This window comes from Myotis myotis, unplaced genomic scaffold (genome assembly GCF_014108235.1).
Source record: "Myotis myotis isolate mMyoMyo1 unplaced genomic scaffold, mMyoMyo1.p scaffold_m19_p_8, whole genome shotgun sequence".
Taxonomy (NCBI): domain Eukaryota; kingdom Metazoa; phylum Chordata; class Mammalia; order Chiroptera; family Vespertilionidae; genus Myotis; species Myotis myotis.
The window spans coordinates 15806896-15833011 of record NW_023416390.1 but is presented as its reverse complement, the minus strand read 5'-3'; the positions used below and the strand labels follow the sequence as shown (position 1 = coordinate 15833011).

The following is a 26116-nucleotide window of genomic DNA, read 5'->3' as shown; positions in this document are numbered from 1 at the left end:
TTACTTTCTGAGTGGACAGATGAGAGGAACAATGGCACAACCACACAAGCCAGAAACCTAGGGCTCAGCCTTCCTACCCACCACATTCCCACATCTAAACCCATTTTCAGTGCAATCTTACAGATCTGTTTCAAATCTGCTACTCTATCTTCATCTCTACCTCTCGCAGTCCAACTTAATAACTCGTCTATACCACTGAAAATAGCCTATTTGATTTTTTATTTCCTTCCAATTTCTGTACTGTGATCTTTTCAGAATGCAAACCTAATGTCACACCTGCTCTCTCTCCAACTCCATTCCCTTCAAATATTTGATGGAATATTCTTAATAGAGAAGCCCTACCTACATAGACTGGCTCCTTGTTCTTAGTTCATTTTCATCATGCTTCCTTACTCTACACTACTGCTATTCTTGCCAAATTGTCCTACTCCTTTTTGCCTTCACATACCATTCTTTCTTCCCTTTGCCATCAGCTATTTGTGTTCATATTTTAAATCTATCACTTTATCTCAGGAAGCCTTTCCTAGAGTTCTCTTTACTCTTAACTTCTCTCAATAATACCATCTTCCAGTTGCAGTTTTGGGGATAATGCCTATAAACTACATCATGGGCAGGGACCATGCTGGTTTTTGCTCACCATTGTGTTCTCAGAGCATAACACACTGTCTGGCATGTAATTGGATCTCTATGAAATTATTGACTGAATAAATGAAAAGGGAAGGCAGGATATAGGAGATACTGGGTCAAGTTGTGTTTTAGGATGGAATCTAGTAGGAGAGGATTTGGGAGAGCAAGAACCCAAAGGCTGGGATGGTTATTATAAATAGAACAGATGTAGAGTTAGGCTCTGAATTGTCATGTATTGCCTACTGTTTCAAGAGTTCATTGCAACCTTACAAGATGCTAAAATGGTAAATGTAAAGAAAACTTGAGTAAAATTCAATAAAAAGCATCATGTTGGTGAAGATAAGTTTTCTTCAAAATGTTTGATATGCTTTTAGAAAACGAGGGTGAACTGCTTTTAGAAAAAAAGGGATGAATTGTCTGGAATTTGTTTTAAAATACTCCAAAAATATTTGTTATTAAAACAAGAGTTGGCGCCGAAACCGGTTTGGCTCAGTGGATAGAGCGTCAGCCTGTGGACTGAAAGGTCCCAGGTTCGATTCCGGTCAAGGGCATGTACCTGGGTTGCGGGCACATCCCCAGTAGGAGATGTGCAGGAGGCAGCTGATCGATGTTTCTCTCTCATCGATGTTTCTAGCTCTCTATCTCTCTCCCTTCCTCTCTGTAAAAAATCAATAAAATATATTAAAAAAAAAAAAACAAGAGTTGGCACTATTGGAATTCCTAGACATGCCAGGTACATATGCATTTTAAAACCTAACTTTCACAATTGTACTTACACCTTTTTAGAAATGAGAATTATGCCTAACATTTTAATTTTCGATTTAACATCTTCCTCTGCCTTCTTTTTTTGGGTGGTAAGAAATCTTGGAGGCAACCTTACCTATATGACATCCTGGCTCTGTTTTTAATGCCCACACATCTTGGTGTATGTTTCCTGGTGAGCTTAAGCACTCGGTATATTGGCGTCCCCCATACATCCCCCTTGAAAGTGCATGTGTGCCCACATACCTGGTGGCTCACACACAGGTGGTAGGTCTTGGGCCTGTGGTGGTGGACAGACACTGTCTAGTCTGGTGTTTCCATTGTTTTTATTCAGAAGTTTAACTTTCCAGCTGGTCAAAGTTGTTTAACTTTGACTTTGTAATCCCTTCACTCCTTATTAAGCAAATGTGTTCTACCTGTGGTGGATATTTGTTTTCTATGGTTTCCTGTGGCCTAGTGTCCATGTGATCTCCTGATCCAGAAGATGGCTCCTTACTCCCAGGCTCTGCCTCCCACACGTATCACAGTGCCCCCTGTCCTGCTGCCTGTTGGTACCTGTTTTCTCCCATAATAAATACCTATCGTGCCCCATTTTTTAAAGAAGGGGGATACTGGAGGTCATCTAGGAATTTTAACATTTTCCCTGAACTCTTTAAAGTCAGTTTTTGTGCATCTAGTTTTGCTTTATGTCCATCTGATCCTCATTTCTTTGCAGAAATCTTATTCCTTTTCTGGTAACTTTTAGGGTATCTTCACTGTGATGTGCTATATGATTTATGGGCGTGTTTTTCCCATTTGATTTGACACTCAATTTCTTGCAATCCAGGGTTAATATAATTGATTGTGGATAATTTTTTGGTTACCATGTCTTCAAATATAGCTCCCCATTCATTCTTTCTGTCCTGTTATCCCATCTTGGTTTGTCTTATTTTCCATCACCATATTCCTTTGAGTTGTGGAATTCCTCTTCCAACCTACTGACTGATTTTCAGCTGTGTCCATTCTGTTCTTCAGCCCAATTAGTAATTTTTTTAAAATTTGAAAGTTTTGTTTTCCATTTCTAAGGTCTCTCTAGAGGCTTTCTACCTGTTCCTTTCGGCAATGTTAGAATTTTGAAGACTTGTTAATCTACACTCTGTAAGCTATTCAAATGGAGATAGTTCTTCCATTTGTTGTTTGTGCCTCTTTGTATTGTGTTGGTATTCAGACTGTTGGTCTTGTGTTCTCATTCTTAAATTGCCTATCACCATTAAGACTGTTCTGCCTATTTATGCAGTGCTTTTGGTGGAAAGGGTAGAAATTAGTGCTCTATACAATTTTTCAGAGGCAAAGATGGGCAGTTTTAAAGTGGGAAACATAGACATTGCCTTATCTATCCATTTCTCTGCTCCAGGCTCTCAGATTTTATCTAGTAAGATAGTCTCTCATCGGCCTTGCTGAGTTGTTGAGATCATATTAGTTGCTCCAGATAATTGTCCTGCTGTTTCCCTTTCCTATAGGTGTAGAACACCTTTGCCGTTGATCACGCTTTTGTAAGGAGTTTGCTCTTCAGTAAAATTTCATGTGGTATTAGTCCTTCAGAGATTTCTCACAAATTCTGCACACTGACACATTCCCTTTTGCTTACTAGTATGTATATGTGCATATCTATAAAAACTTTGTCTATCATTTTCATTTTTAAAAAATTTCTTGAGTATTACAGGTGTCTGCCCCCCCCCCCCCCCGCCCATACCCACTCCTCCCAAGCCTTTGTATGCATATAGGAAAAGTTCCCCAGTTAATATCTCCTCCTTCACCCCCATCTTTCCTATGAAATTCATTGGTCTGTTCATGGTTCTATGTCTCTGGATCTATTTTGTTCATCAGTTTATTTTGTTCATTAGATTCCACGTGAGATTTCTCTTAGCATAATACTCTCCAGGTCCATCCATGCTGTTGCAAATGTTAAATGTAACTTTACCCCTGCATAGGATTCCATTGTGTAATAAACGTTACCAATTTTTCTTTTTTTCTTTATCCACTCACCTGCTGATGGGCACTTGGGCTGTTTCCAAATCTTAGCTATTGTAAATTGTGCTATGAACATAGGGATGCATATATTCTTTCTGATTGGTGTTCCATAATTTTTTGAGGAAACTCCGTACTGTTTTGCCCACCAGTAATGTACTAGGGTTCTCTTTTCTCCACATCCTTGCCAGCACTTGTCATTTGTTGATAGCCATTCTGACAGGTGTAAGTTGATTGTTTCAATTTGCATCTCTGAGATGATTGACTGCATTTTTGGAGTGCTTTGCCATCTTGAAGTCAAGAATCCATTACTGTTGATAGGCCATGCTTTTTTTCAATGTTGATGAGAATTTGGTACTTTAGCCCACATACTCCTTTTTCCATTTATTTACACATTTCCAAATCCTTCAAGAAAAGCAACCAATTTGATCAATCTAGTACTGAAAATATGGCGTTCAGACAGACAATAATCTTGAAGAAATTAACATTTACTCAACACCTATCATGTCAGATATTCCTCTAATGCGTAGTATCCCTATTTGACAGATAAGGCAGCTGAGGCACAGAATATTGACTTAAAGATTTAGAAAATGCCATCACTTTTAAAAAAATGAAAAGAATAATGGTAAGCACTGTAAGGTTGATGAAATCTGTTCATGTTCTTAAGAGGTCCCAGGCTATTGTGATTCTGTAAAATCTTACTTAGTCCTGAATTATTTCCAGATTTAAGGGTAAGCAGAAACTTAAAAATAGAGTTTATATTTAACCAATATTTAGATTGAACCAATCTTCTCTATAACATTTTGCACTTTAGAAGACTTGTTAACAGATCACTTTCATTTTTATCCCCTTCAAATAATGGAGCAACTGTAAGAAATTGGATAATTCCTGAAGATGTTGTTGAGGAATCTTATTTAGTATTTTCAGTTTATGAGTATTATATCTTGGTATCTAAGTATTTATTATATGCAAATTTAAACGGTATATTAATATTCTGCAATGTTATAAGTAGAAACACTAACATGTTCATTGTCTGTGTTAAGGAACTAAAATTGCACATTTTCTTTCTGTTTGTTTTAGTATATAATTCTTCTCTGAGTCAATGGAGAAATGGATATTCTACATGCAAGCCTCAAATAAGATCAGAATCTTCTGCACAGCTGTTACAGGGGAGAAAGAAAAGACACTTGAGTGAAACAGCATTAGGTAGGTTAAAATGAGGTTAGTACTAAAAACTGAAAATAAATTCTGACCTCCAAAAAACCGCTGCTTCATGGGAGTTTATAATCCAGTAGCCATGAATTATATAAAACATCCATGGTCCTATGAACATTAAACAGCACATTGATGTATCAACTAAAAATTGTGGACTGTGCATCCATCCACTTTATAGCAAGTAAGGATTTCTTTCCTTCCCTGTCTAGAGCTATCTATTAACTATCATTCTGGACATGACAGTCTCAGTTGTGTTCTGGATTAAAATTATGCCAGTAAAAGGCTGACATAGAAATGTATCACCATTTCTGTTATCTACTGTGGTGTCAATTCACTGAAGCTTCCTCAAAATTTTGAGAAATTAGATGAGATTCATTTAAGGTAACTCAACCACCTAGGTTAATTCCCTCTAGTAACTTAAAATTAATTCCAAGATGACCATAGGAATATCATAAAAGTAGGATCCTTCTAATAAATAAAAAGTGAGGTTTATGTTGGGGATTTTAGATAAGATAGTGCTCACAGCAAATGCAAATTAATGATAAAAAGTAAAAGTTAACTGCAAAGATATATACTAGCAAATTATATACTTTCAGGTTTTGTTCACTGTTCCAGTGGATATACCACCACAGGGTGAGGCAAAAGTAGTTTTACAGTTGATGTGAAAGTTTATCCTTGAATTATTTTCCATATGAAGAATTGTAAACCTTTTGCCTCACCTGTATATACATTCGTATTCCCCAGATATAATGTCAGTATGACCAATAAATTAGAAACAAATTATACCCAAGATGTACAGAATTTTAATTAAACATGAAGGATTTAGCACATTCTTCACTGTCTCTGGAAATCCCACCAAAATGGGCCAAGTCACTACATGACAATCACTACCTGATCTAGTGTAGCACAAAATTAAACTCACCCTTGACCAGAGATTTCATCAAGTTTTTTAGTGCCTTGATCTTAACACATTTCGTACCTCATAGAAATCTCTAAGACATACGCCAGGGCCGCACGTTTTTGGGCAAACTGCACGTTATTTAAATCATAACTACAGATCATAATGCACTTTAGGTGTTGTTTTTCAATAATTATAACATTTTTATTTACAAAAACAAACAATTAAAGTTCCTAGTACTTTTTTAACGTATGGTACTGCGTAAAACATTTTCCTCTATGAAGAGGGACCAAACAAAATTTACATAAGTATCTAGATTTGCTCCTTTTTCCATGGGCGGCACAAACTCTGCAGGCTCTCGTAGGAAATTTTTTCTTTCCACTCGCTGGAATACACGTAGGTTCATGCTGCTTCATATCACCTGACAGCCTTTTAGGTGGATCTTTACGAGGTGCTCTCCTTGCACCCCCAGGGGAAGGGCTGGATAGAATTCGTCTCTGGTTCTGGAGAGCCTTCATTATTGTCATCCGTTATCCAGTCTCTTGCCACCGATAGCAGAAACTGTTTATACTTCATTTTTGCTTGTGGATTGAGGACGTACACTCTAAATGAATTGAAAAGTCCACAGTTTATAAGGTACAGCACTACTTTTTTTGTCCATTTCATCGTTTTCCTTAGAATGGAACAACACGAAAGGAAGTGTATCAGTTTTGTTGGTTTCCTTTTTCTGAGAGAGGGCATTTCTAAAAGTGCCAGGAACTTGAAGACGAAGACTATTCGAATGACCAAAATACAATGTAACTGCAATGCTTTATGGGTTCGTGCAATTATATAGTTTTTCGTAGATTGACCTGCACGGTTTCCCCCAATGAGATCGCTTCATTCGACGTGGACAAGACAATGTGTTGACATCTAAGGTCCATAACAGATGGCGCGCGAAACACGAGAAAGCTCGTGAGCGGTACGAAAGGTGTTAAGATGACCAAATAACTTAGCCTTTGAGGAATGTTCAGACATGTGTACTTAAACACAGGAAAACTTGCATCTCGTAATAAGATATATTATAAAATACAAATTACCAGATATAAAATGTTTCACTTGGATTGATGGAAACACGGGGATATAAGAAGAAGTATAATGTAATATTACTAAGAAGTAGATAACTCTGTTAAAGTGCAGGACACCTGGTCTTGAGTCTTTAGTACTAATTTCAGTGTGGATGATTTGAAGAAACTACATAAAGGACATTTTTTTAACAAGTGGGAAAATGTAAATATGGACTGGGTATCAGATTTTACATTACATAGGAAAATATTTTTTGAGATCCATGCTAAAGTAAAACAAAGGCAGTATGTATGTGAATAAATTATATATATATATACTCACAAATAGGGAACCAAAACAAATGGGAAACAGGATTGTGAGACACAGAAAATACCAAAAAAAAGAAGTAAATTTATCCTAAGAAAAATTTCATAAAATAAAAACTGGGTGCTATAACAAAAAGAGAAAAAGAACTTTTACAAATTAGTACTTTGAACATAGAACACTTTTCAAAAATTAATGGTCAGAAGATCAAGCTAAGGAAATCTTCCAAAAAGTAGAAAAATGTATAAAACTGTCATTACCCCAGCAAATGAAAATAATCAGGACTGTGGCAGAAAATGGAAATACTAGAATTGTGGGTAAAATTTTTTCCATTCTTTTTTTGTTTTCTGTAGGATTTTAAAAAATAATAAGAAAACCAATAAACAGAAAAGAAATTACATGTTACCTGACTAGGAATATAAGTCACGTTAATGTTTGACATTCTCAATGATTTTTTTCCCACGGCAGGAGAAAGAACTCAATTTGAAGAATTTGCTTTTCAACGCGCAGAACCAGGATCCCACAGCAATTTTACTACTGTTGCTAATGTCAACGTTATATCAAGAACCCAAAATTCAACACATGTAGGTGTTTCATACACTGAACTCTATAACTGCTTTATAGAATTTTAAAACTGGCTGATTTGAAGAAAAATATTTATTAATGGCCTTATTTACTAGCGCATATAAGCATATTTAGAACTATATTATCAGGAAACAATAAATATGATAAACTGTTTTAGTAGGGAACCAATTGTTCATTAATCCTTGGTTATGGCTTTTGTTAGAAACAAACTTTATCATAAGCATCTCTACTCCTTAACATGAAGATCAATATAATCTTACTAGTAAGAATCCAACAAGTATGTTCCTTTGCTGTTTATCTGATCAGAGAGTGCAAGTCAAAAGGTGGGTTTATCTGATCAGAGAGTGCAAGTCGAAAGGCTGGCTGGTGTGGCTGTTGGTTCAGCCCATGCACCCAGAGGTGGCCAGTTAGGACGCATGCGTGGGTTGCAGGCTTAATGCCCAGTAAAGGGTGTGTAGGAGGCAACCGATGGGTATTTCTCTCTAAAATCAATAAAAACTTTTTTTTTAATCAGAAAGAGGGATGGGTTTAGAAAAAGAGTGCTAAACTTGGGGACAAGGAATACATAAATGAAGACTGTAATAATGACCTTTACTAAATGACTCACCAAGTATTTCATAGAAATATTTCATATTCCGGTCTTTCACAATAAAAAGTGAGTTTGTTGCCTGGCCTGTGTCGCTCAGTGGTTGAGCATTGAACTATGAACCAGGAGATTATGGTTAGATTTCTGGTGAGGGCACATGCTGGGCTTTCAGGGCACAATCCCCAGTGGAGGGAGTGCAGGAAGCAGCCAATCACAATTGATGATTCTCTCTCATTATTGATGTTTCTATCTCTCCCTCCCTCTCCCTTCCTCTAAAAGTTTATAAAGTGACCATTTCATTGACAATTTAAGGTGCTTCATGGTAATCTTTCATGATAAGAGTTCTGCATTTTAGGGCATTTCTAATTGTTATGGTCATAAACATAGGTTTGTGATGTGTGCACACACAAATGTATACTGCATATCCACCAAAAAATATAAAGATTGTCTGGGTTATAGAAGACAAGTATACTTTCTTGCCTTTTCAACATTTTATAGTCAGATTTTTAATGATGTATTTATAAAACTTAATATACAGGTATATACTGCTGTAAAACTACTGTAATCCTATTTTGCTGCAGAATACTGCACGACGGAGACTGAGAAGTGAGAGTTCTTATGACATAGATAATATTGTGATTCCCATGTCATTAGTGGCCCCAGCTAAGTTAGAGAAACTCCAATATAAGGAAATACTAACTCCAAGGTATGTAATACTTACATCCTTTTATTTTCTTTCTTCCTTTTCTTGAATAAACTTAAATTTTCAGAGTGAAGTTAAAATTTTAATAAAAGGAAGATGCTGCTTTCCCCTTTCCTCCCACTTGTATAACCATAGAGGGAAAATGGAGAAAATTTTACATTACTTATGCTGAAAAAAAGTGCCATGTGGTATCACAAGTTTACTTCTCAGTTTCTATTAAGAATTGGGAATTCCTAAGACTTATTTACTGTGAAACTCTTTTTTCCCCCCATTCAGTACTTATTTATCTATGATATATATGGCACTAAAAGGTACTTTAGGGATGTAAATATACTTTAATTAATAATTGCTCTTTAAAATGGAGGTTTACACAGGGTTGCAAAATGAGTTCAAAGAAGCAAGTACCTTTGCATGGGGTATTCACACTGTAAGACAGTAACACCTGTGACAATAAAACTAAGATGTTGATGTAGTGCCAAGTCAGCAATAAACCTATTAAACAGAAAGATGGCTGGGAAGACATCATGGAGGAGGTGGACCTATTCACATACGGACACCTGTGCAAGGCTCAGCCAGAAGACTGAGGCTTTGTGTAGGACATAAAGGGAATTAATGTTAGAAAAGAACTTAGAACCAGATTGTGGAGGTCCTTGAATGCAATACACAGACCTGCTTCCTACTGACAGCCACGTGAGACCATATTTTTTTTTTTAGCAATGATGAAAGGAGTTTCTTAAGAATATGAATCTGGCACCAGGAGATAGAAACAGGGGCATGAGCTGGTGACAACTCCCATAATTCCTACTTTTCTCTATTCCAGCTCATTTGTAATTCTCTTAATTATTTTGAGGTATGATGAGAATTCCTACATAGAATTTTGATATATTCTACATAAGCGATGTTTATTATTTATGGTTATGTTGTTCTATAGCAACAATTTTCAATTTATGTTATAGGCTAGAACTGATGGTTGAGCTGGTTGTTTAATATTGAGGAATTTTGTGATTCAGTTATTAAACTCAAAAGAGGCCAGGATGGAAGTCTTCACACAAAGAATTGGCAAATACGCACAGATCAGGGTGGTGGTGGTGTTTGTGTGTGTGTGTGTTTCTGCTGAGCCAGTTTATTGATAACTACTGACATAGAGCTGTTTGATATTGATTTGTATCTTCTACAGCTGGAGGATGGTTGTTCTTCAGCCTTTGGATGAATATAATGTAGATGAAGAGGTAAGTTTCCTTTCACTGATAGAGTAACTACACTTTATATATTATGAAGTCTGTTTAATTTGAGGCTTATTTTTTTCTTTCTATTTATGAAAACTAAGTTCTTCATTAAAGATATTTTGATTATAGCCCTAACCGGTTCGGCTGAGTGGATAGAGCATCGGCCTGTGGACTCAAGAGTCCCAGGTTCGATTCTGGTCAAGAGCATGTACTTTGGTTGCGCGCACATCCCCAGTAGGGAGTGTGCAGGAGGCAGCTGATCGATGTTTCTCTCATCGATGTTTCTAACTCTATCCCTCTCCCTTCCTCTCTGTAAAAAAATCAATAAAATATATTTTTAAAAATAAAAATAGTCATCATTCTAAAAAAAAAGGGATATTTTGATTATAAAATGTTCATATACAAATAGAAAATACACCATTTGCCTCCATGAGTTAAAATATTGAATTTATGTGAATCTCTACATTCATTTCCTGTATTAAGTCATATTTTCCTGCACAAGGAGATTTAATCTTAATATTCAGGCCCACCATATTTAAAGTCTTGGAACAAATTCGTTGGAATTTGGAAAATTTTGGACTTTAGAAAAATAATATAGTGCATACATCATATAATACATGCAAGCAGTCTAGGACAATTCTCACAATCAAATATTAATGTTCCTATAATGAAGTATTTATAAGGAAGTAGAATAGCTTCACACCATGAGATCAGTCTGTGTCACCAAATGAATTATGAAAACTTGGCCATGTTTTGTTGCTTTTCAGATTTTTTTGAATTGCAGGAAAGGGATTATGGATCTATATGGGTAAAACATTACAAAACATAGTATTTAACCAAAGAAAATTAGAAAGTGATACAGAAACAGTATATTATGTAAAAGACATTGTTTCTGTAACAATGTTCGAATGACCACCGATCGTGTTTTTCAACTACCAAAATTTACTTTTTAATGCCCTTCTCACCTTTCATGAACTCTTCCCTAGTTCAGTATGATCCTAGCCAGGACACTCATATTCTTTAAAACCAAAGTCTTAAAACTCCAGGTAAGTCATTAAATTGATTTTCATTTATCTCAATCAGTTTTACTTTTCTGTGATAGTAACATGTTTCTAGAACAGTGTACTCCATATTGTGCAGTCAGTATAAACTTTTAAATAAATACAGCATTGATAATATTTTATGTAAAACAAAAGCCTTATGATCCTATTTGTAATCTATGTAAGTGTTCAAATGTGACCCAATAGTAAAAAAGTTTAAAAATGTTTTTAACTCTCTCTTTATAGGAATTTGAAGCTCATCTCCTAACATTTGTTCTCTTGACTTAAATTGCATTTATTTTAGTTTACTTTCTATTGTTCTCCTGACTCATGAGGAATTGACACCTGGTCGTATATTTCAAAATGTTTCTGATAAAAGCCAAACTTTTTATTTCTAATTCCAGATAGAAGATCTTTCTGATGAAGTCTTCTCCCTAAGACACAAAAAATATGAAGCGAGAGAGCAAGCCAGATGGTCACTATGGGAACAAAGCAAGTGGCACAGAAGAAACAGCAGGTAGATGTTATACATTTAAAACCCAAAACCATAGCATCCATGTGGAATCCACAAAAATTCTGTATGAATAATGAGGAAGGTCACTAAAAAGAAAAGATACCATATACCCTTAGCTATTTGTGCACTAGAAGGGAAATACTACATATACTGAGCTTACACTCAAAATATATTTGGGCTCATACATAGTGATAAAATGAGTTTCTGTATTTTACTCCAGTCTAATGCTCACAGTTAGCCTCAGGGATAGATTTAACTGAGCAAATAATGTGATAATTCTTCCCAGATAAAGGAGGTTATTTTAATGTACGTAACACTAGGTATTAGAATTGGGTATTCTATTTTAATATAACCACTTCAAAAGAATGTTTTCTTAAAAAAAGAAAGTCTAAAGAAAATAAAATCCTGTCTAGTCTAAGAGTAAATAGTCTAAAATACTTTGAACATGACTTTGAGGGAAGGGGGAATAAGTCCTAAAAATATTAGGGTTTATTTCACTTTGGGGGCAGAAATATTTAAAAGAACAGCTACCTAGTTAAATTGACTTAGTAACACCTTGGGTTGTTCATGTTTATTCAAAAAATAATTAAATATTTGCTTAATTTTCTTGCTAGAGCTTACAGTAAAAATGTTGAAGGACAGGACTTACTTTTGAAAGAATACCCTAATGACTTTAGTAGTGATCAGCAAGATGCTGCCGAAAGTCCGCAGAGTCAGGATCTGAGCGCACATGGCTCACCTTCAGTAAATGAAAGCCAGGAAACCAAGGTAAATGGAACCTTTCAGTTGCCTTTTATCCTTTTTAAAACCTGTTTGTAAAAACTGCTGGTTGCAAATTAAGCATTCATTCCATAACAAATTCAGTATGATAATCCAGTATAAAATGCTGGCTACAAATAAGAGGATCTGTACTCCAACAATCTAGTTCCGTTACTATAAACACTTATCTTTTTTATGGAACACTAGAGGCCCTGTGTATAAAATTCATGCACTGGTGTGTGTGTGTGTGTGTGTGTGTGTGTGTGTGTGTGTGTGTGTGTCCTGTGCCCTCTTGCTTCCAGATCTCAGGGGATGTCCGACTGACGGCTTAGGCCCGCTCCAGGAACCCAGATGTGGGAGAGGCTCCCGCCACTGTGCTCACCAGCCATAAGCCTAGCTTCTGGCTGAGTGGCACTCTCCTGTTGGAGCACACTGACCACCAGGGGGCAGCTCCTGCATTGAGCGTCTGCCCCCTGGTGGTCAGTGTATGTCATAGCGACCAGTCGTTCCACTGTTCGGTTGATTTGCATATTAGCCTTTTATTATATAGGATATCAATAACTAATCCCACCTACTCATTAATCTGTTAGGAAATAGGGATTCTATCAAACTTTCATTACAAAACAAATCTGAGTAAAGAGAACGCACCTAGCACAGAGTGAACATTAGCCACTATTTCTCTTTTCTCTCCCCATCCCCACAGATCGAGGTCTAACCTCAAGGAGACTGTTTTCTAACACTGCATAAAGTTCTCCCACCTTTATTCATACGTAGGTGTTGGAAAAGAAGAACCATATCTAGAATGGAGTCTATAGAAATTAACAGGCAAGTTGTCTGTAATTATGGGATGCCAATGCAGATAGTGAAGTATAGAAGGAGATCAAAGGGGCTTTCCCAAAGCGCCCTAGGCTGAAAATGAAGACCAGTGCCCCCAAGGCAGCATTTCCTCTTCAAAGAAGAGGCAAAGGGAACAATTCCCCAAGGTCCCTAACAATTCGCAGTATGTTCCATTTTGAGTTGTTACTTAAATTCAAATGAAAATTTGTACATTTATGTGCTAAAGAACACCACAATAGTTATCATGAAATTAACATTTACAGATCACTTAATACATTAATTTAAACAAAACAAATTAGTTGAAACTTAACTGAGCATGTTTTCTCTTTCAGTCTTTGTGGTGGGAACGACGGGCTTTTCCGCTGAAGGATGAGGACACAGAAGCCTTATTATGCCAAGATAAAAAAAATGATCAGATTGAAAGTTCAAGCCTCGCTTTCAGTGGTGAAGTCTTCTGTACCAGCGCACCAGAGAACGGCCAAAATCCCAAAAGGCAGGCAGACGGAATGGAAGAATACAAAACCTATGCTGTAGGACTTACTCATGTTAAAAAGAAATAGGTGACAAGGTACAGGTTAAAAAAATGATGGAACTGAATGGAAAACAGGAGAAAAAATAAGCCCCTCCAGTCACAATTCCAGAGTAAGAGCATATACTGCATATATTAATCTTTTATGCTCTCTATGCAACAGGCAAGGTATGTCTCTCTCTCCTTCTTGGACCACAGGAGTATCTAACTAGCTTTTCACTTACAGACAAGTGGCTAGTCATTTGTGTTTATGATACAGATCATAAGCACCAAAAAATTAACTGCTGCAATTTGGTGTCAAATCACATTACTGAATTTTTAAAAGATTTCACACCCACACATACATATATAGAAACACACACATACCTGTGCAGCAAATGACAGGTCTTCTTTTTTCTATACACATGGTACTGGAATATATAAATGTGTGTACAGAATATAAATATATACACACACATATGCACTGGCAGATACCACTCCAAAATACATGTATGAATTACCCCATGAAATAAGCTGCAGTATAAATAAAGCAGCACAGGTTTCCAATGATAGTGAACACCTGAAAGTCTTGGCTACGAAGAGAGATTTTAAAAAACATGTTTAAGTAATAGAAATTATTTATGGAAATTCCTATACCAGGTAAAACAATATTACTTTATTTGAAATCAGTGATATCTGTTGAACTAAATACAAGTCACTTTCTATGCACCCCTAACAGAATAGGACAAGCAGAGTAGAGTTAAATATTGGTGTTTTTAAAACTATTACCTCCTTTAAAACTCAAAATAAGCAACATAGGAAAGTTCTGTCACTATAAAAATATTAATGTATTTCTAGTTAATTTGGTCATTCTTTATTACTCTATTCAAATAAGCATCTATTCTTACTTGTATTCTAGAGTGAGAATTAAAACTATCCAAAGGATAATGCTTCAGTATTACCAATACTGGATACTGAAGTGTATGTACATTAAGGAAAATTCCTTTTGAAAATATTACATCATTTTTTTCTATATAAAAGTTGAGGACAATTTATATGAATTGTTTTTTTCTCATGTAAAAAAGGTTATTCAAGTTGTAGTACCCATATAACTGACAATCCTGGCCCAGACTTGGGGGATTTGACACGGTTTTGTTAGGGACTAGAAATTATGCTAGCCCCTTTAAGAAGAAAAAAATTCAATACTGACAAATTTTTGATTGTAGTTTTACTGTACATTTATTATTTTTTTAAGAAACAAAAGCCAGACAAACCCAAGTTGTCCAGGCACGTAAACTCAAATCTTTCTGTCATGTCTCATTATTATAATCTTCTATGTAAGTTTTTTAATTAAAGTTATTTCTATATTCCTTGTGTTGTCTGATTTGATAAAACGCCACCTATACATGGCACAAAACTTTCCTCCTAAGCCAAAATACATGTTAAGAAATACATTTTTACCTTGTAATGTAGAATAAAACCAAGCAAACTCTATTCCATACATGTTCTAATTTTTCAATTATTTTTTTCTTAAAATTCACAGTAGTCTAAAGAAGTTCAATGACACTGGTCCTGTTATTTCTTGCCATATGTATTACATAGCAAGAGTATTTGCAGTATTAGGTGACTGACATATTTGTTGTCAAAATATGATTTGGGACACAATTATAAATATTTAGTTTATGGAATGATTCTGTACCTTGCCATCTCTTAGCCTACCTGGTCTTTCTTGGATTAATAAAATACATATCCTTTAGGGTCAAAATCCATAGTGCTGGGATATCCTCAGCAATCTGGTTCTGCTACAGGGTCAAGTTAGACTGGAAATAAGACAATGTTAAGAAGCTTCCTTTGCCTAATCCACCTCCCGAGGCCTCCATTTGTAAAAGGAGCACAGACCAGAACTCCCGTGCCTTACTGAGTCCATTCTGTGCTTGTAGCCTACTGCTGAGCTTCAGTGTCTTCATTTTTCAAAAACGGGGACAAAGATACCTGTCTGCCCACTCACAGGAGTGATTCAAAGATTTAATGAGATCAGCAAAGTACTTTATTACCTACAAAACATAAACTTTATAATGACAGCTACTTTGTACTGAGCATCCTCAATTCTATGCCGGTTCTAGGAACAATGGTGGAAGCTTTACATCTGTAAGAGTATCTTTTTTCATCCTCAACACAACTCTGCACAGTTATTATAACTAAATTCAATGTATAGATCAGTTAATAGAAGCTCAAAGATGTTGATTTGATTTGCTAAGGTCAAATTTGGAAAGGGGAAGAGTAAATTCAGTCTTCCAAAAAGAGGCTTTTCTTTCCTTTCTGCTCAGAACTAGCACATTACCTCACATCCTTACAAACGGTCGGTGTGATTAAGGGGAGATGGTGGGGAAATCAATGAATCATCTGCCCTTGCAGCAAAGCTAACAGAACACCTGATAAAATCTATGTATTTTACAACAGACCCAAAACTCCTGGGCTTCAGACATGGTTTTCTTATATCAAATATAAGGTGCAAAGTGAAAAAATAGATGTTTTAGAAGCAAGAAGAATACGGTATGCTATTCCAGCCATAGATTTTCCTTAACTTCTATTCTACTCATAATGCATAGAGATAAACCAAAAATGACAAGAAACAGGAAAGACATAAGAACTTACTTTGCTTTTTGAAAACAGCCAAGAAACAATAGAAATTTCTTTTTAGAAGTGGAGAAAAACATTTTTCATAATAGCTAATGTGCCTTCCTTAGGCATTAAGACACATTTCTATTTATAACCTTAATACAACCGTATTTTTACTCTTTATAAAAATCAAGTTTCCCAGTAAAAATGGCATTTCACCCCACTAATCTTTAAATCCCTTCACTAAATTTCTAACCTCTTGGGACATTCTGCACAACAGATGTTAGTCACTGGAATGAATTGCTCAGAAAAGCAGCACTGTTGTGATATGAGTTGGTAGTCAATATCCTTGTTCTCCAGTAAAAGCATTTCATGAGCAGAGACACTGGACTCCTTGTGCTTTCATCGGTCAAGAGAACGTTTCTGAGCAGCTTCTGAGCAAACATTTCTTAACAGGTTGATCACAGATCTGGGGTCTTCACTCCTCATAATGGCACTGCCAGACACAATCATGTTAGCTCCTGCCTGGAAGAAGTAAACACTTAGTTATGCTTCTAAGAAAGACACAGAAAAGCCTAAAACAGAATTCCTGGACTCGAGTTTCTACCTTTGCATCTCTCAGTCAGCACTTAAACTGTACAAAAGCCACTTGGAGATGAACAGATTGAAGAAAAAAGTTAAAATGCTTAACAAATAAGGCTGTGAAATGGTTTTTAAACGTGTCTAAGAAATCACTGACTTTTAAGTAACAAACTCTAAATAAGCTATACTGCATCTTTGCTAATAATGATCTTTAATCCTCAACTCTATTAAGGTTTTTCCAGTATATACCAATATCTCCATAGCTACTAAAAAAAACTACCTTTTAATTTTGAATTATGTAGATGAACTGGTGGATAGTCTGAAAGGACAATGTTGCTAAAATGTGAAGCTATGTATAAAATACGGCAACATTCAATAATTTCTCATTTTGAGGCTAGAAGGAATGGAAAGTCTCACTTAGGCTTCACTGTAGCCAGAATGGCTTTAAGGTGGCTTAAAGAATCTCAAGGTGTTCTTAAATATAAAAATAAAAATAAAGGAAAGGAACTAATACCCATCAAAATTTAGTTCTGTGCTTCCTAGGATTTGACTTGAGGAGGGAAACCCAATCCATGACGTGATTCATTGCCAAAAGAAAGGGGGAACCACTGAAGCTGAAGAAAATTTTCCCAATGAGATGCTGTCACTCTATGATACAGTGTACTTACTACAGGTCTAAGAACATTCCTCATAAAAATGAAAAAAAAAAGTTTCACGTGCTACATCTTTTAATGTAAACAGGAATAGCATAATGGCAAGGAGTAGTTTAGCAAAAAGAATTCCACAGGGAGTCAAAGCATATACGCTCACTGAACATTTGGGCAGCTCCTCTTCCATACTTATCACAGCCCAGCTTTTGACAAGTATTAAGCAGAAAAGTGTGGCATTTATACAAAAAACTAGAAGTGCAGATTAGACAAGGTTGCTTAGTAAGAACAGGCCCCTTCAATCACCTGCAGTGCTATAGGAAGGGCTGGCATCCTCTTAATGAAGCTCAGGATCCTAACTCAGCTAACTACTCAGAACTCATCCCAGCTCAACACAGAGGGTTAAGGGTGTCCAGAGATAGATCCACAATTTCAACAAAAATGGCCCTAGTCAGTTCTTACAAGAGACAAACTGATAATAAAAATACCTAAGTTCTACAGAGTAACGATTTTTTCCCTTTATAAGAAGGTATGCTTTCTTTCTCTATTTGGACAAATGACTAATTCCAAGGCCCTGGAACTTAATGATCTTCTAAAGTCTGGCATTCAGTATATTCTTTTTCAAAAGGGAACTTTCTTCAACATTACTGAGATAACCAAACTTAATCTTTAATGATTACGTGATTTTAGAATATTCACTTATTGCTCTTTATTTTCCTATTAGTGCCCCGGTGTACATATTCATGCACCATTGAAAAGAAATTAATTAGAAGGTGGCCGGCGGGGCGAGAAGGGCCGGACATGCCCTGGAGCCAACCTCCCGCAGTCCCTCCCTGGCCGGCCATACCTGGGGTGCAATATAACTCAAAGGGCATCTACAGAATGAGGGGGGTCCCTGGCCTGCGGGGATCAGGCCGAAACCAGCTCTCTGACATCCCTCCGAGAGGTCCCGGCGTGCGAGAGGGCACTCTGCAAAGTTGCTGGCGTACAGGGTGTGGAGCGCAAATGCAAGTGTGCAGTAAACCAGATTTAGGCCGAAAGTGCCCCAGCAACAATATAATCCACGACCAAAGGTGGAATCACGCAGTCCCACGAGGAATCAGGCTCCCTCCTCTCTGGTTTCAGGGTGCATCACCCGAGAACCGCCACTGCCAAGTCACTGCAGCTTGGCAGCTCCCGCATTGAGTGTCTTCCCCCTGGTGGTCAGTGTGTGTCATAGCAACCAATTGGACACTTAGCATATTAGCCTTTTATATGTAGAGAGTTCTACATTTGAACAAAAATACTTTTCCACCCTAGCTGGCTCAGTGGATAGAGCGCTGGCCTATGGACAGAAGGGTTCTGGGTTTGATTTCAATCAAGGGCATGTACCTTGGTTGCAGGTTCCCCAGCCCTGGTTGGGGTGCAAGCAGGAGGCAACCAATCGATGTGTCTGTCTCACATAAATATTTCTCTCTTTCTCTCCCTCTCCCACCCGCTATCTCTAAAAATCAATGGAAAAATATCCTCATGTGAGGATTAACAAAAAACAAAACAAAACAAAAAAACACCACCACCACACACAAACATTTCCAAGATAGAAAGGTAACAGGAAATGTAAAGGAAATCTCTTTGGCCCACAAGACAATGACCTGGACATAACATCTGGCAGGAAAATGGTCTAGGTCACAGTTGAGGCAGTGTCTCACCTCTGCACATTTATGGATAGTGTCAGGACCTACTCCACCATCGACCTCTATGTCCAAAGATGGGAACTGGGTCCGCAACCAGTGAACCTGGATATACACAAGGAAATAAGTGACTCCTAAAGTAGATAAGATGGGGATGGGGACACAACCAAAAAACAACAACAAAAAACTTCAAACAGCCAATATCACCCACTAAAATAGGACTCCAAATGTCTCACACAGTAACTTCATAACAATACAAACTATGACTGGGGAAAACTTCCCTTTTAATATACTGAAACAAGTTAAGTTTCCCAAAAGCAAGCTTTGTTCGTTTTGGCAAACGGCATTAAATTTGTCATGGCTTTTCAGAGAACATACTTCATGGTAAAAAGACAAAACCCTCAATATTCAATGAAAACTCCCAAAAGCTCTAAAGCAGTGGTTCTCAACATTCCTAATGCCACGACCCTGTAATATAGTTCCTCATGTTGTGGTGACCCCCAATTTCATTGTTACAAATTGAACATAATTAAAGCATAGTGATTAATCACAAAAACAATCTGTAATTATATATGTGTTTTCCGATGGTCTTAGGCGACCCCTGTGAAAGGGTCATTCGACCCCCAAAGGGGTCGCGACCCACAGGTTGAGAACCGCTGCTCTAAAGGCTATAGAAATAATGGTTTTGGAAGAAAATTTCAAGATTAAAATGTAGTATCTTTTCTCATTTCCAGACCTAAATCTTTTACAACATTTATCATAATGTATTAAGTAATCTGTAGGCATTTCCATGTCCCCACCTTCAGAACAGGGCATATACAAGTGATTTAATATATACTTATTGAATGAGCACTCATAAGAGCTTCACCCCAGAATCAAATCCTTCTTTTACCTTTGGCATCATATCTTCCATGAATTTCTGCCCTCCAAACCCAGGTTCCACTGTCATAACCAAGGCCATATCTATTTGATTAGCCCACGGTGCCAAATACTCAACTGTAGTTCCTGGTTTGATGGCAAGACCAACCTGTGACAGAGACAAATGTGCTAAATCACATTAACAATCACTTCCACATTACATTTATTACTGTGGCATATCAGGGCCAGTAGAAATACCTATTCTCAAAAAAGGAGAATACATACATAAACGGAATGGGTAAATTGTTCGGACTCTATAATTACTTAAAAAGTCAACTAGGCTATTAAATGTAAATGTTTCTAAAAAAGCAGTCATAATCAGAAGAATTATTACACATTATTTTACTTAAACAAAAAACAAGTTATACTTAATACACTGGCTTCCCAATGAAGAATAGCTGCCTAAGTCTGGTCTTAGAAATGTAAGAAATGCCTTCCACCAAATCTTCCCAACTGAGCGTGAGTAGTATAAAACATTACTGTCATGGCTGACCTCTCACCTTCATCCCATTCTCCCGAATGTCTTTAATCAAAGCCCCTGGGTTCTCAGTAGCCTCGAGATGAAAGGTATACTGATTAGCTCCTGCTACCGCCATTGGCTTTACCCACTGTTCGGGCCTCGACACCATCATGTGCATGTCTAGAAAGAAAAGACACGTCTCCTAAATATTACTGAAAGGAAAATACCTGGCTCATACTACTGAAGCCAACCTGTAGTTTTCCCCATTTTGTATACATACTCTTCTGACATCACAATAAGTTTTAAATAATTACACTTCTGTATAAATAGCCTCCTTTTATCCTAAAGATCAGATTTTGGTTAAACTCATTCATACACACACACACAAACACACACATTTTTGTACAATAAGCATCTGTTGCTGTATATGGAAAGTAATGACTAGAAATCAGGAAACCTAGGTCCAGGTCTAGTAAATACGACTCAAAAAAAACCCCTTTTTAAAAAGTCATTATCTGTGAAAACTTTCTTCGTTTATAAAAGAAAGCTAAATTAAGTGATTCTCTTCATCAATATTTTATTGAGCACTTACTGCACCATTAACTATTTTAAGGCCCTAGGGATAGAGCAAAACGACAAACAAAAATCTGCTGTCATGAGGATTACATTCTTAGCAGGAGAGACAAACCATAAGAAAAAATAAGTAAATACAATACGCACTAGGATGACAATTAACAAAGCCGGTGTGGAGCAATGGGGAGAGTAAATGAGGTCAGAGAGGCACGGGGTGAGGAGACAGTACTGAGTTCTGCAGGCCATTAGGTTTTATTCCAAATGAGATGAGAAAAACACCACTGGATTTTAAGTGAGGATGTGACAAAATCTGACTTAGAAAGCCATGGCAATAACCCAGGTGAGAAAGGATGACAGTAATAATTGAGGATGTTGGGAAGTGGTGGGATTTTGGGTATGTTCTGAACATAGTGCCAACAGGAGTTGCTGTGGATTCCATTTTGGACAGTGAAAGGAGAGGCAGAATGGTGCAAGGATTGGGGCTGGAGTAACCAGAACAGAACTCCATTAACTGAGAGGCAAAACTGCAGGAGGAAGCATGAATTGGAAGGGGAGAAGGACATAAAAGAAGTCTGACATGCATCCTAATTCTGAAGCTTGAATCATATAAATATTATATTAGGTAAAACAGGTCTGACCTTCTTAAATATCTTGACTTGTAACTTAATAGCATTTAATAAGAAAAAGGCAGGTTAAAAGAGGCTAAATCAAGAAATAATCATTGTGAAGAAGGAAACAGTAAATACATACCCCTGTGCAGGATTGATGGTAGTGAGAAGACTTTTGAGTTTTTTGTTTTGCTAAAGGAAGCACATTTCTGACATAGCTTAACTTATTAAAGAAAAAATTCCTAGTATTCCAGAAGTCAAGTAAGATTATGAAATGCACTAAGGCTTTGAAAAACTGTCAGGAAGATATACCACTTGACTAATGACACAAAGATTCAAGTTTATATTTCTAAACAAAAGGAAGAAAAAATAGAACACATCTTAATAGATAACACACAGTTTTTAAAAGACAGACTCTATTTGGTGTTTCTTATTTCTCTGTATTATAAACAAGGAAAATTCAATCTAGTTTAAAATATCTGGTTCACTCATTCCTTAAGTTACCAGACTGCTACGTCATTCCATGTCTCCCATGCAGTAACCACTAGCAGCGCTCACTGGGGACTCTCTAGCGTTCAGGGAGTCAGTGGTTCAGTGAATCGGCCTGTAGTTAAACACACCGAGACGAGCAGTTCCCAAATGTTCTACTACCAGGTTCCCTTTACACTCTTAAAATTACTGAAGACCCCAAAAAGCACTGCTGATGTTACCTGTATTTAATGTATTAGAAATTCAAATTAAGAAAATGTTGACCAGCCACTGTGACTCAATGGTTGAGCTTTGACCTATAAAACCAGGACATCACAGTTCAATTCCCAGTCAGGGCACATGCCTGGGTTGTAGGCTCATGCAGGAGACAGCCGATTGGTGGTTCTCTCTCATCATTGATGTTGCTGTTTCTCCCTCTCCTTTCCTCGCTGGAATCAATAAAAAATATATTTAACAAAAAGGAAAAGAAACAAAATGTTTATGTCTACTTATCAATTCATTTAAAAATAAGCAATAATAAATTTATGATGTTAAGAGTGGTGTTATTTTACATTGTTGCAAGTCTCTAACACCTGGCTTAACAGAAGACATCTGTAGTCTTACATCTGCTCTACATTCACTCTGTTACAATATGTTGTTTTATATGAAGAAAAGTACATAAAAAAGGGAGGCGTACATTAATAGCCTTTTCAGACAAGTGTGGATATTCTATTTCTACACCAAAATTCAGCAAGTGGTTACTTTTAAAAAGGTTGGCTGAAATGTGGAATCTGTAAACCCTACCAGTGACCTTTTCTACTTTGTTGCACTAAAACCTGTTGGTCTAATCATTTGAGTGGATCTTTTAAGTACTGGTTCACTGAATTAACAGATCTTCTAAGTAAGATACATTTCATTACATGCTATAAAAAAGAGCACATTTATTACATCACAACAGATCTCATCACTACAGAAAAACTCTTAGTAGTAGGAATTAGTCAAGCTCATAGCAGCAGATATATGTTTATCAAAATTCTAATTTTCACTTGAAAGCTCTAACTTTATCAGGGAGCAACAAAAGCTAATACGGTCTTTCCTTGAAGTGATAGGCTAACTTAGATAATTTTTTTAAAAAATGTCAGTAAAATACCAAGTGTGATAACCACAGTTCAATCTGTCAGTTGTTCTTTCACGTGAAAATGGTGTTCATAACAAAAGCAGACAGTTCAGTCACAACAGAAACATGGCCTAAGAGGTTTTCCTTGAGAAAACCATCACACTCCAGCACGCAGCAGAGACGCCTTACATGTACATTCTACTTTGTCACACAAAATATTAAGAAAACATGCATCCAAGGATCAAGATTTACTAAAATTAATAATTTGCACTACCTCATTACAGATACTATGAACACATCACGATGAAGAATGTTAATGACTACTTGTAGAGTTGAATACCACTGCCTTGACTCGAGCTAAGGCAGCAGCAGACTAACTCACCATTGCTTCTGCATCCTCAGAACAAATATGGCAATAATACTATAATATAAGATAGTTATGATCTCATGCACAACTGAAAGGGATTCCCATGGGCCCTCAGGCCAAACTTGAAGACCACTGATCTGGATAATAGCAAAAAACAGACTTTTCCCTACCACTTTATTCCTTAAATGGTTATTCATACCCAGTACTAAGATGAAACGATTAAGAACTCTAGCAGTTATACATACAACTTGTGGTTTAGTTCCTAGAATATATTCATGTGTCAATTATCCAATAGCCAAGATCCAAGAATTAAACGAAACATACTTCTTAATTAAAAAAAGAAAAGATCACAAAATGCAACATTAAAGCAGAGAGAGTCCATTCTTCTTTATTTTAGACCCAATTCTAGAAAGGTTAATTAGTGACTTTATCAGCAAGTAAACTAAAACAGGAAGAAAAAGCAGATTGTATGTGGTGGCGGCAGTAGGGTTGGTAAGAGAAGCACTTACAGTAGGACACACAAACAGCAGTGAGAAGTGACACTAGGAGCCCAAATAAAAGGGAAAGAAAAGGGGAAAAAAAAAAAGAATTTTTAAAAATCCATACACAAAGCTGAAACAGAGGACTCTGTGGCCACTGTATAGGGGGACAAACAAGGCTACTTATTTCATCCACCTCTGATAGTCAGAAGAGCAAATTTACATTGGAAAATTCTATTATTTGGAAATTGCAAAATGGCGAACATGTTGATGGAACACTGTTTTCCTCTTGCCACATAAATAGGTGATAATGTACATTTTCTTTGGTTCACTCAAAGTGGATGGATACTACAGAGAGGCACTGTCCAACAGCACTTTCTACAATGATGGCCATGTTCCATAGTGGTATTATACCATACAGTAGTCACTAGCCACGTGTGCCGAAGAACTTGCAATATGGTTAATACCACTGAGAAACTTACATACAAGAGATTTGGCAAGTGAGGCACTGCTAGCTTAGTTTAAAAGAGCAGCAACAATATATGGGCTGAATTCATTTTCCATTAGAAGTAACTTCTAGGTTACTGTGTGACCTTATAAACCTTAATTCACAATATCCTACAGCATTGAAGAGGGAACATATATAAGCCTCACTTGCAGAAAGTTCCAATTTGCATGAAATAATTGGCTCCATTTCTAGACCATAAAAATCAATCCATCCATAAATTCACTTAACATTACACTGAGCCCCAATCTTGTTTCTATGCTTAGCTCTAGGAAATCGCTACAATCAAGGAATTTACAGTCTAATAAAAATAACCTCAGATTAAAGGAAGTTCTAAGAAGAATATCCAGAAGCTGATAGAACTGGATAAGTGTTACCTTAAGATAGGGTGCTTAGAAAGGCCTCTCTGAGGAAATGAGAAATGATCCAAGGCCAAAAGATGAGGCAGACCTAGACAAGTGAATAGCTTTCCAGGCAAGAAATTAGCAAAAGTCCCAAGGCAAGAGTTTGGCTTATTATAGGCAGCCAATGAAGCCCCAGCACAGATAGGGGGAAAAGGGGTTCTAGATGAAATTGAAAGTTGAGAAATCAACCACCTTTTCCTTTACTTGAGCAACACATCCAGCTTCAGATGGCATAACACCCACTTACCAAAGAAAGGGTCCTGGCCTAGCTGCTTTCGGAGGCTTTCTACCACGGGGTGACCAAAGGTGATGTTGGGAACAAAATGCCTACAAGACAAACAAAATCTTACTCTGAAAATATTTTCAATATGTATTCTGATGGGGGTAGAGGGAAATGTCTGTGATTATACTATTTTTCAAATTAATACTTAACGTCATCAGTATTAAACAATACTAAAATTATCTGGATAATTTTGGATTTACAAAGCAGTATCTCCTTGATATTTGAAATCATAATAATGTTAAATAATGATTTAACTCTGTAATTCATAATCCCAGACGGGTAGAACTAGAAAGATGACAAAATCAAAACCCAGAAGTTATATGACTTGCCCAAGTCATATACAGTGGAAGCTCTCGAAGTTAATTCATCCTTGAAGGCTGTTTGAAAACGGAGTCATTTTTTCCCATTAGGAATAATGTAAATTGAATTAATCCATTCCAGACCCCAAATGATTCCGTTTTAACCTTTCTTATATACAGTACCTGTCTATTGTACTGTTTAACCCAGCCGTGGGCAAACTACGGCCCCCCGTTTGAAATGAATAAAACTAAAAAAAAAAAAAAGACTGTCCCCTTTTATGTAATGATGTTTACTTTGAATTTATATTAGTTCACACAAACACTCCATCCATGCTTTTGTTCCGGAACCCATTGTGGCCCTCGAGTCAAAAAGTTTGCCCACCCCTGGTTTAACCTATAAATCAGCGGTTCTCAACCTGTGGGTCGCGAACAATGAAAATACATCCTGCATATCAGATATTTACATTACGATTCATAACAGT

General features: G+C 36.8%; 2 protein-coding genes across 12 annotated transcripts in view; one reads left to right on the top strand and one right to left on the bottom strand.

The window, feature by feature from the left end:
• KANSL1L (KAT8 regulatory NSL complex subunit 1 like) overlaps positions 1 to 15005 on the top strand; it is a 108242-nt gene extending 93237 nt beyond the window's left edge. For 3 of the 8 annotated variants that reach the window (XM_036319070.1, XM_036319068.1, XM_036319069.1), the window contains 7 exons: positions 4477 to 4602; positions 7346 to 7461; positions 8630 to 8754; positions 9929 to 9980; positions 11422 to 11534; positions 12146 to 12299; positions 13460 to 15005. In XM_036319070.1, coding sequence (XP_036174963.1) covers positions 4477 to 4602; positions 7346 to 7461; positions 8630 to 8754; positions 9929 to 9980; positions 11422 to 11534; positions 12146 to 12299; positions 13460 to 13687 — 914 coding nt within the window. In that variant the 3' untranslated portion in view covers positions 13688 to 15005. Of the gene's footprint in view, positions 1 to 4476; positions 4603 to 7345; positions 7462 to 8629; positions 8755 to 9928; positions 9981 to 11421; positions 11535 to 12145; positions 12300 to 12993; positions 13420 to 13459 lie in introns of those variants that run through there. The other 5 variants (XM_036319072.1, XM_036319073.1, XM_036319071.1 and 2 more) reach the window with 5 other exon arrangements.
• The window catches only part of RPE (ribulose-5-phosphate-3-epimerase), a 27655-nt gene continuing 7348 nt past the window's right edge, over positions 5810 to 26116 (bottom strand). For 2 of the 4 annotated variants that reach the window (XM_036319076.1, XM_036319077.1), the window contains exons 2-6: positions 25300 to 25379; positions 20572 to 20711; positions 20046 to 20180; positions 19172 to 19258; positions 16657 to 16779 (exon numbers count right to left, since the gene is read on the bottom strand). In XM_036319076.1, the coding sequence (XP_036174969.1) occupies positions 16657 to 16779; positions 19172 to 19258; positions 20046 to 20180; positions 20572 to 20711; positions 25300 to 25379 (565 nt within the window). Of the gene's footprint in view, positions 6114 to 13438; positions 13513 to 14022; positions 14067 to 16510; positions 16780 to 19171; positions 19259 to 20045; positions 20181 to 20571; positions 20712 to 25299; positions 25380 to 26116 lie in introns of those variants that run through there. The other 2 variants (XR_004969239.1, XM_036319078.1) reach the window with 2 other exon arrangements.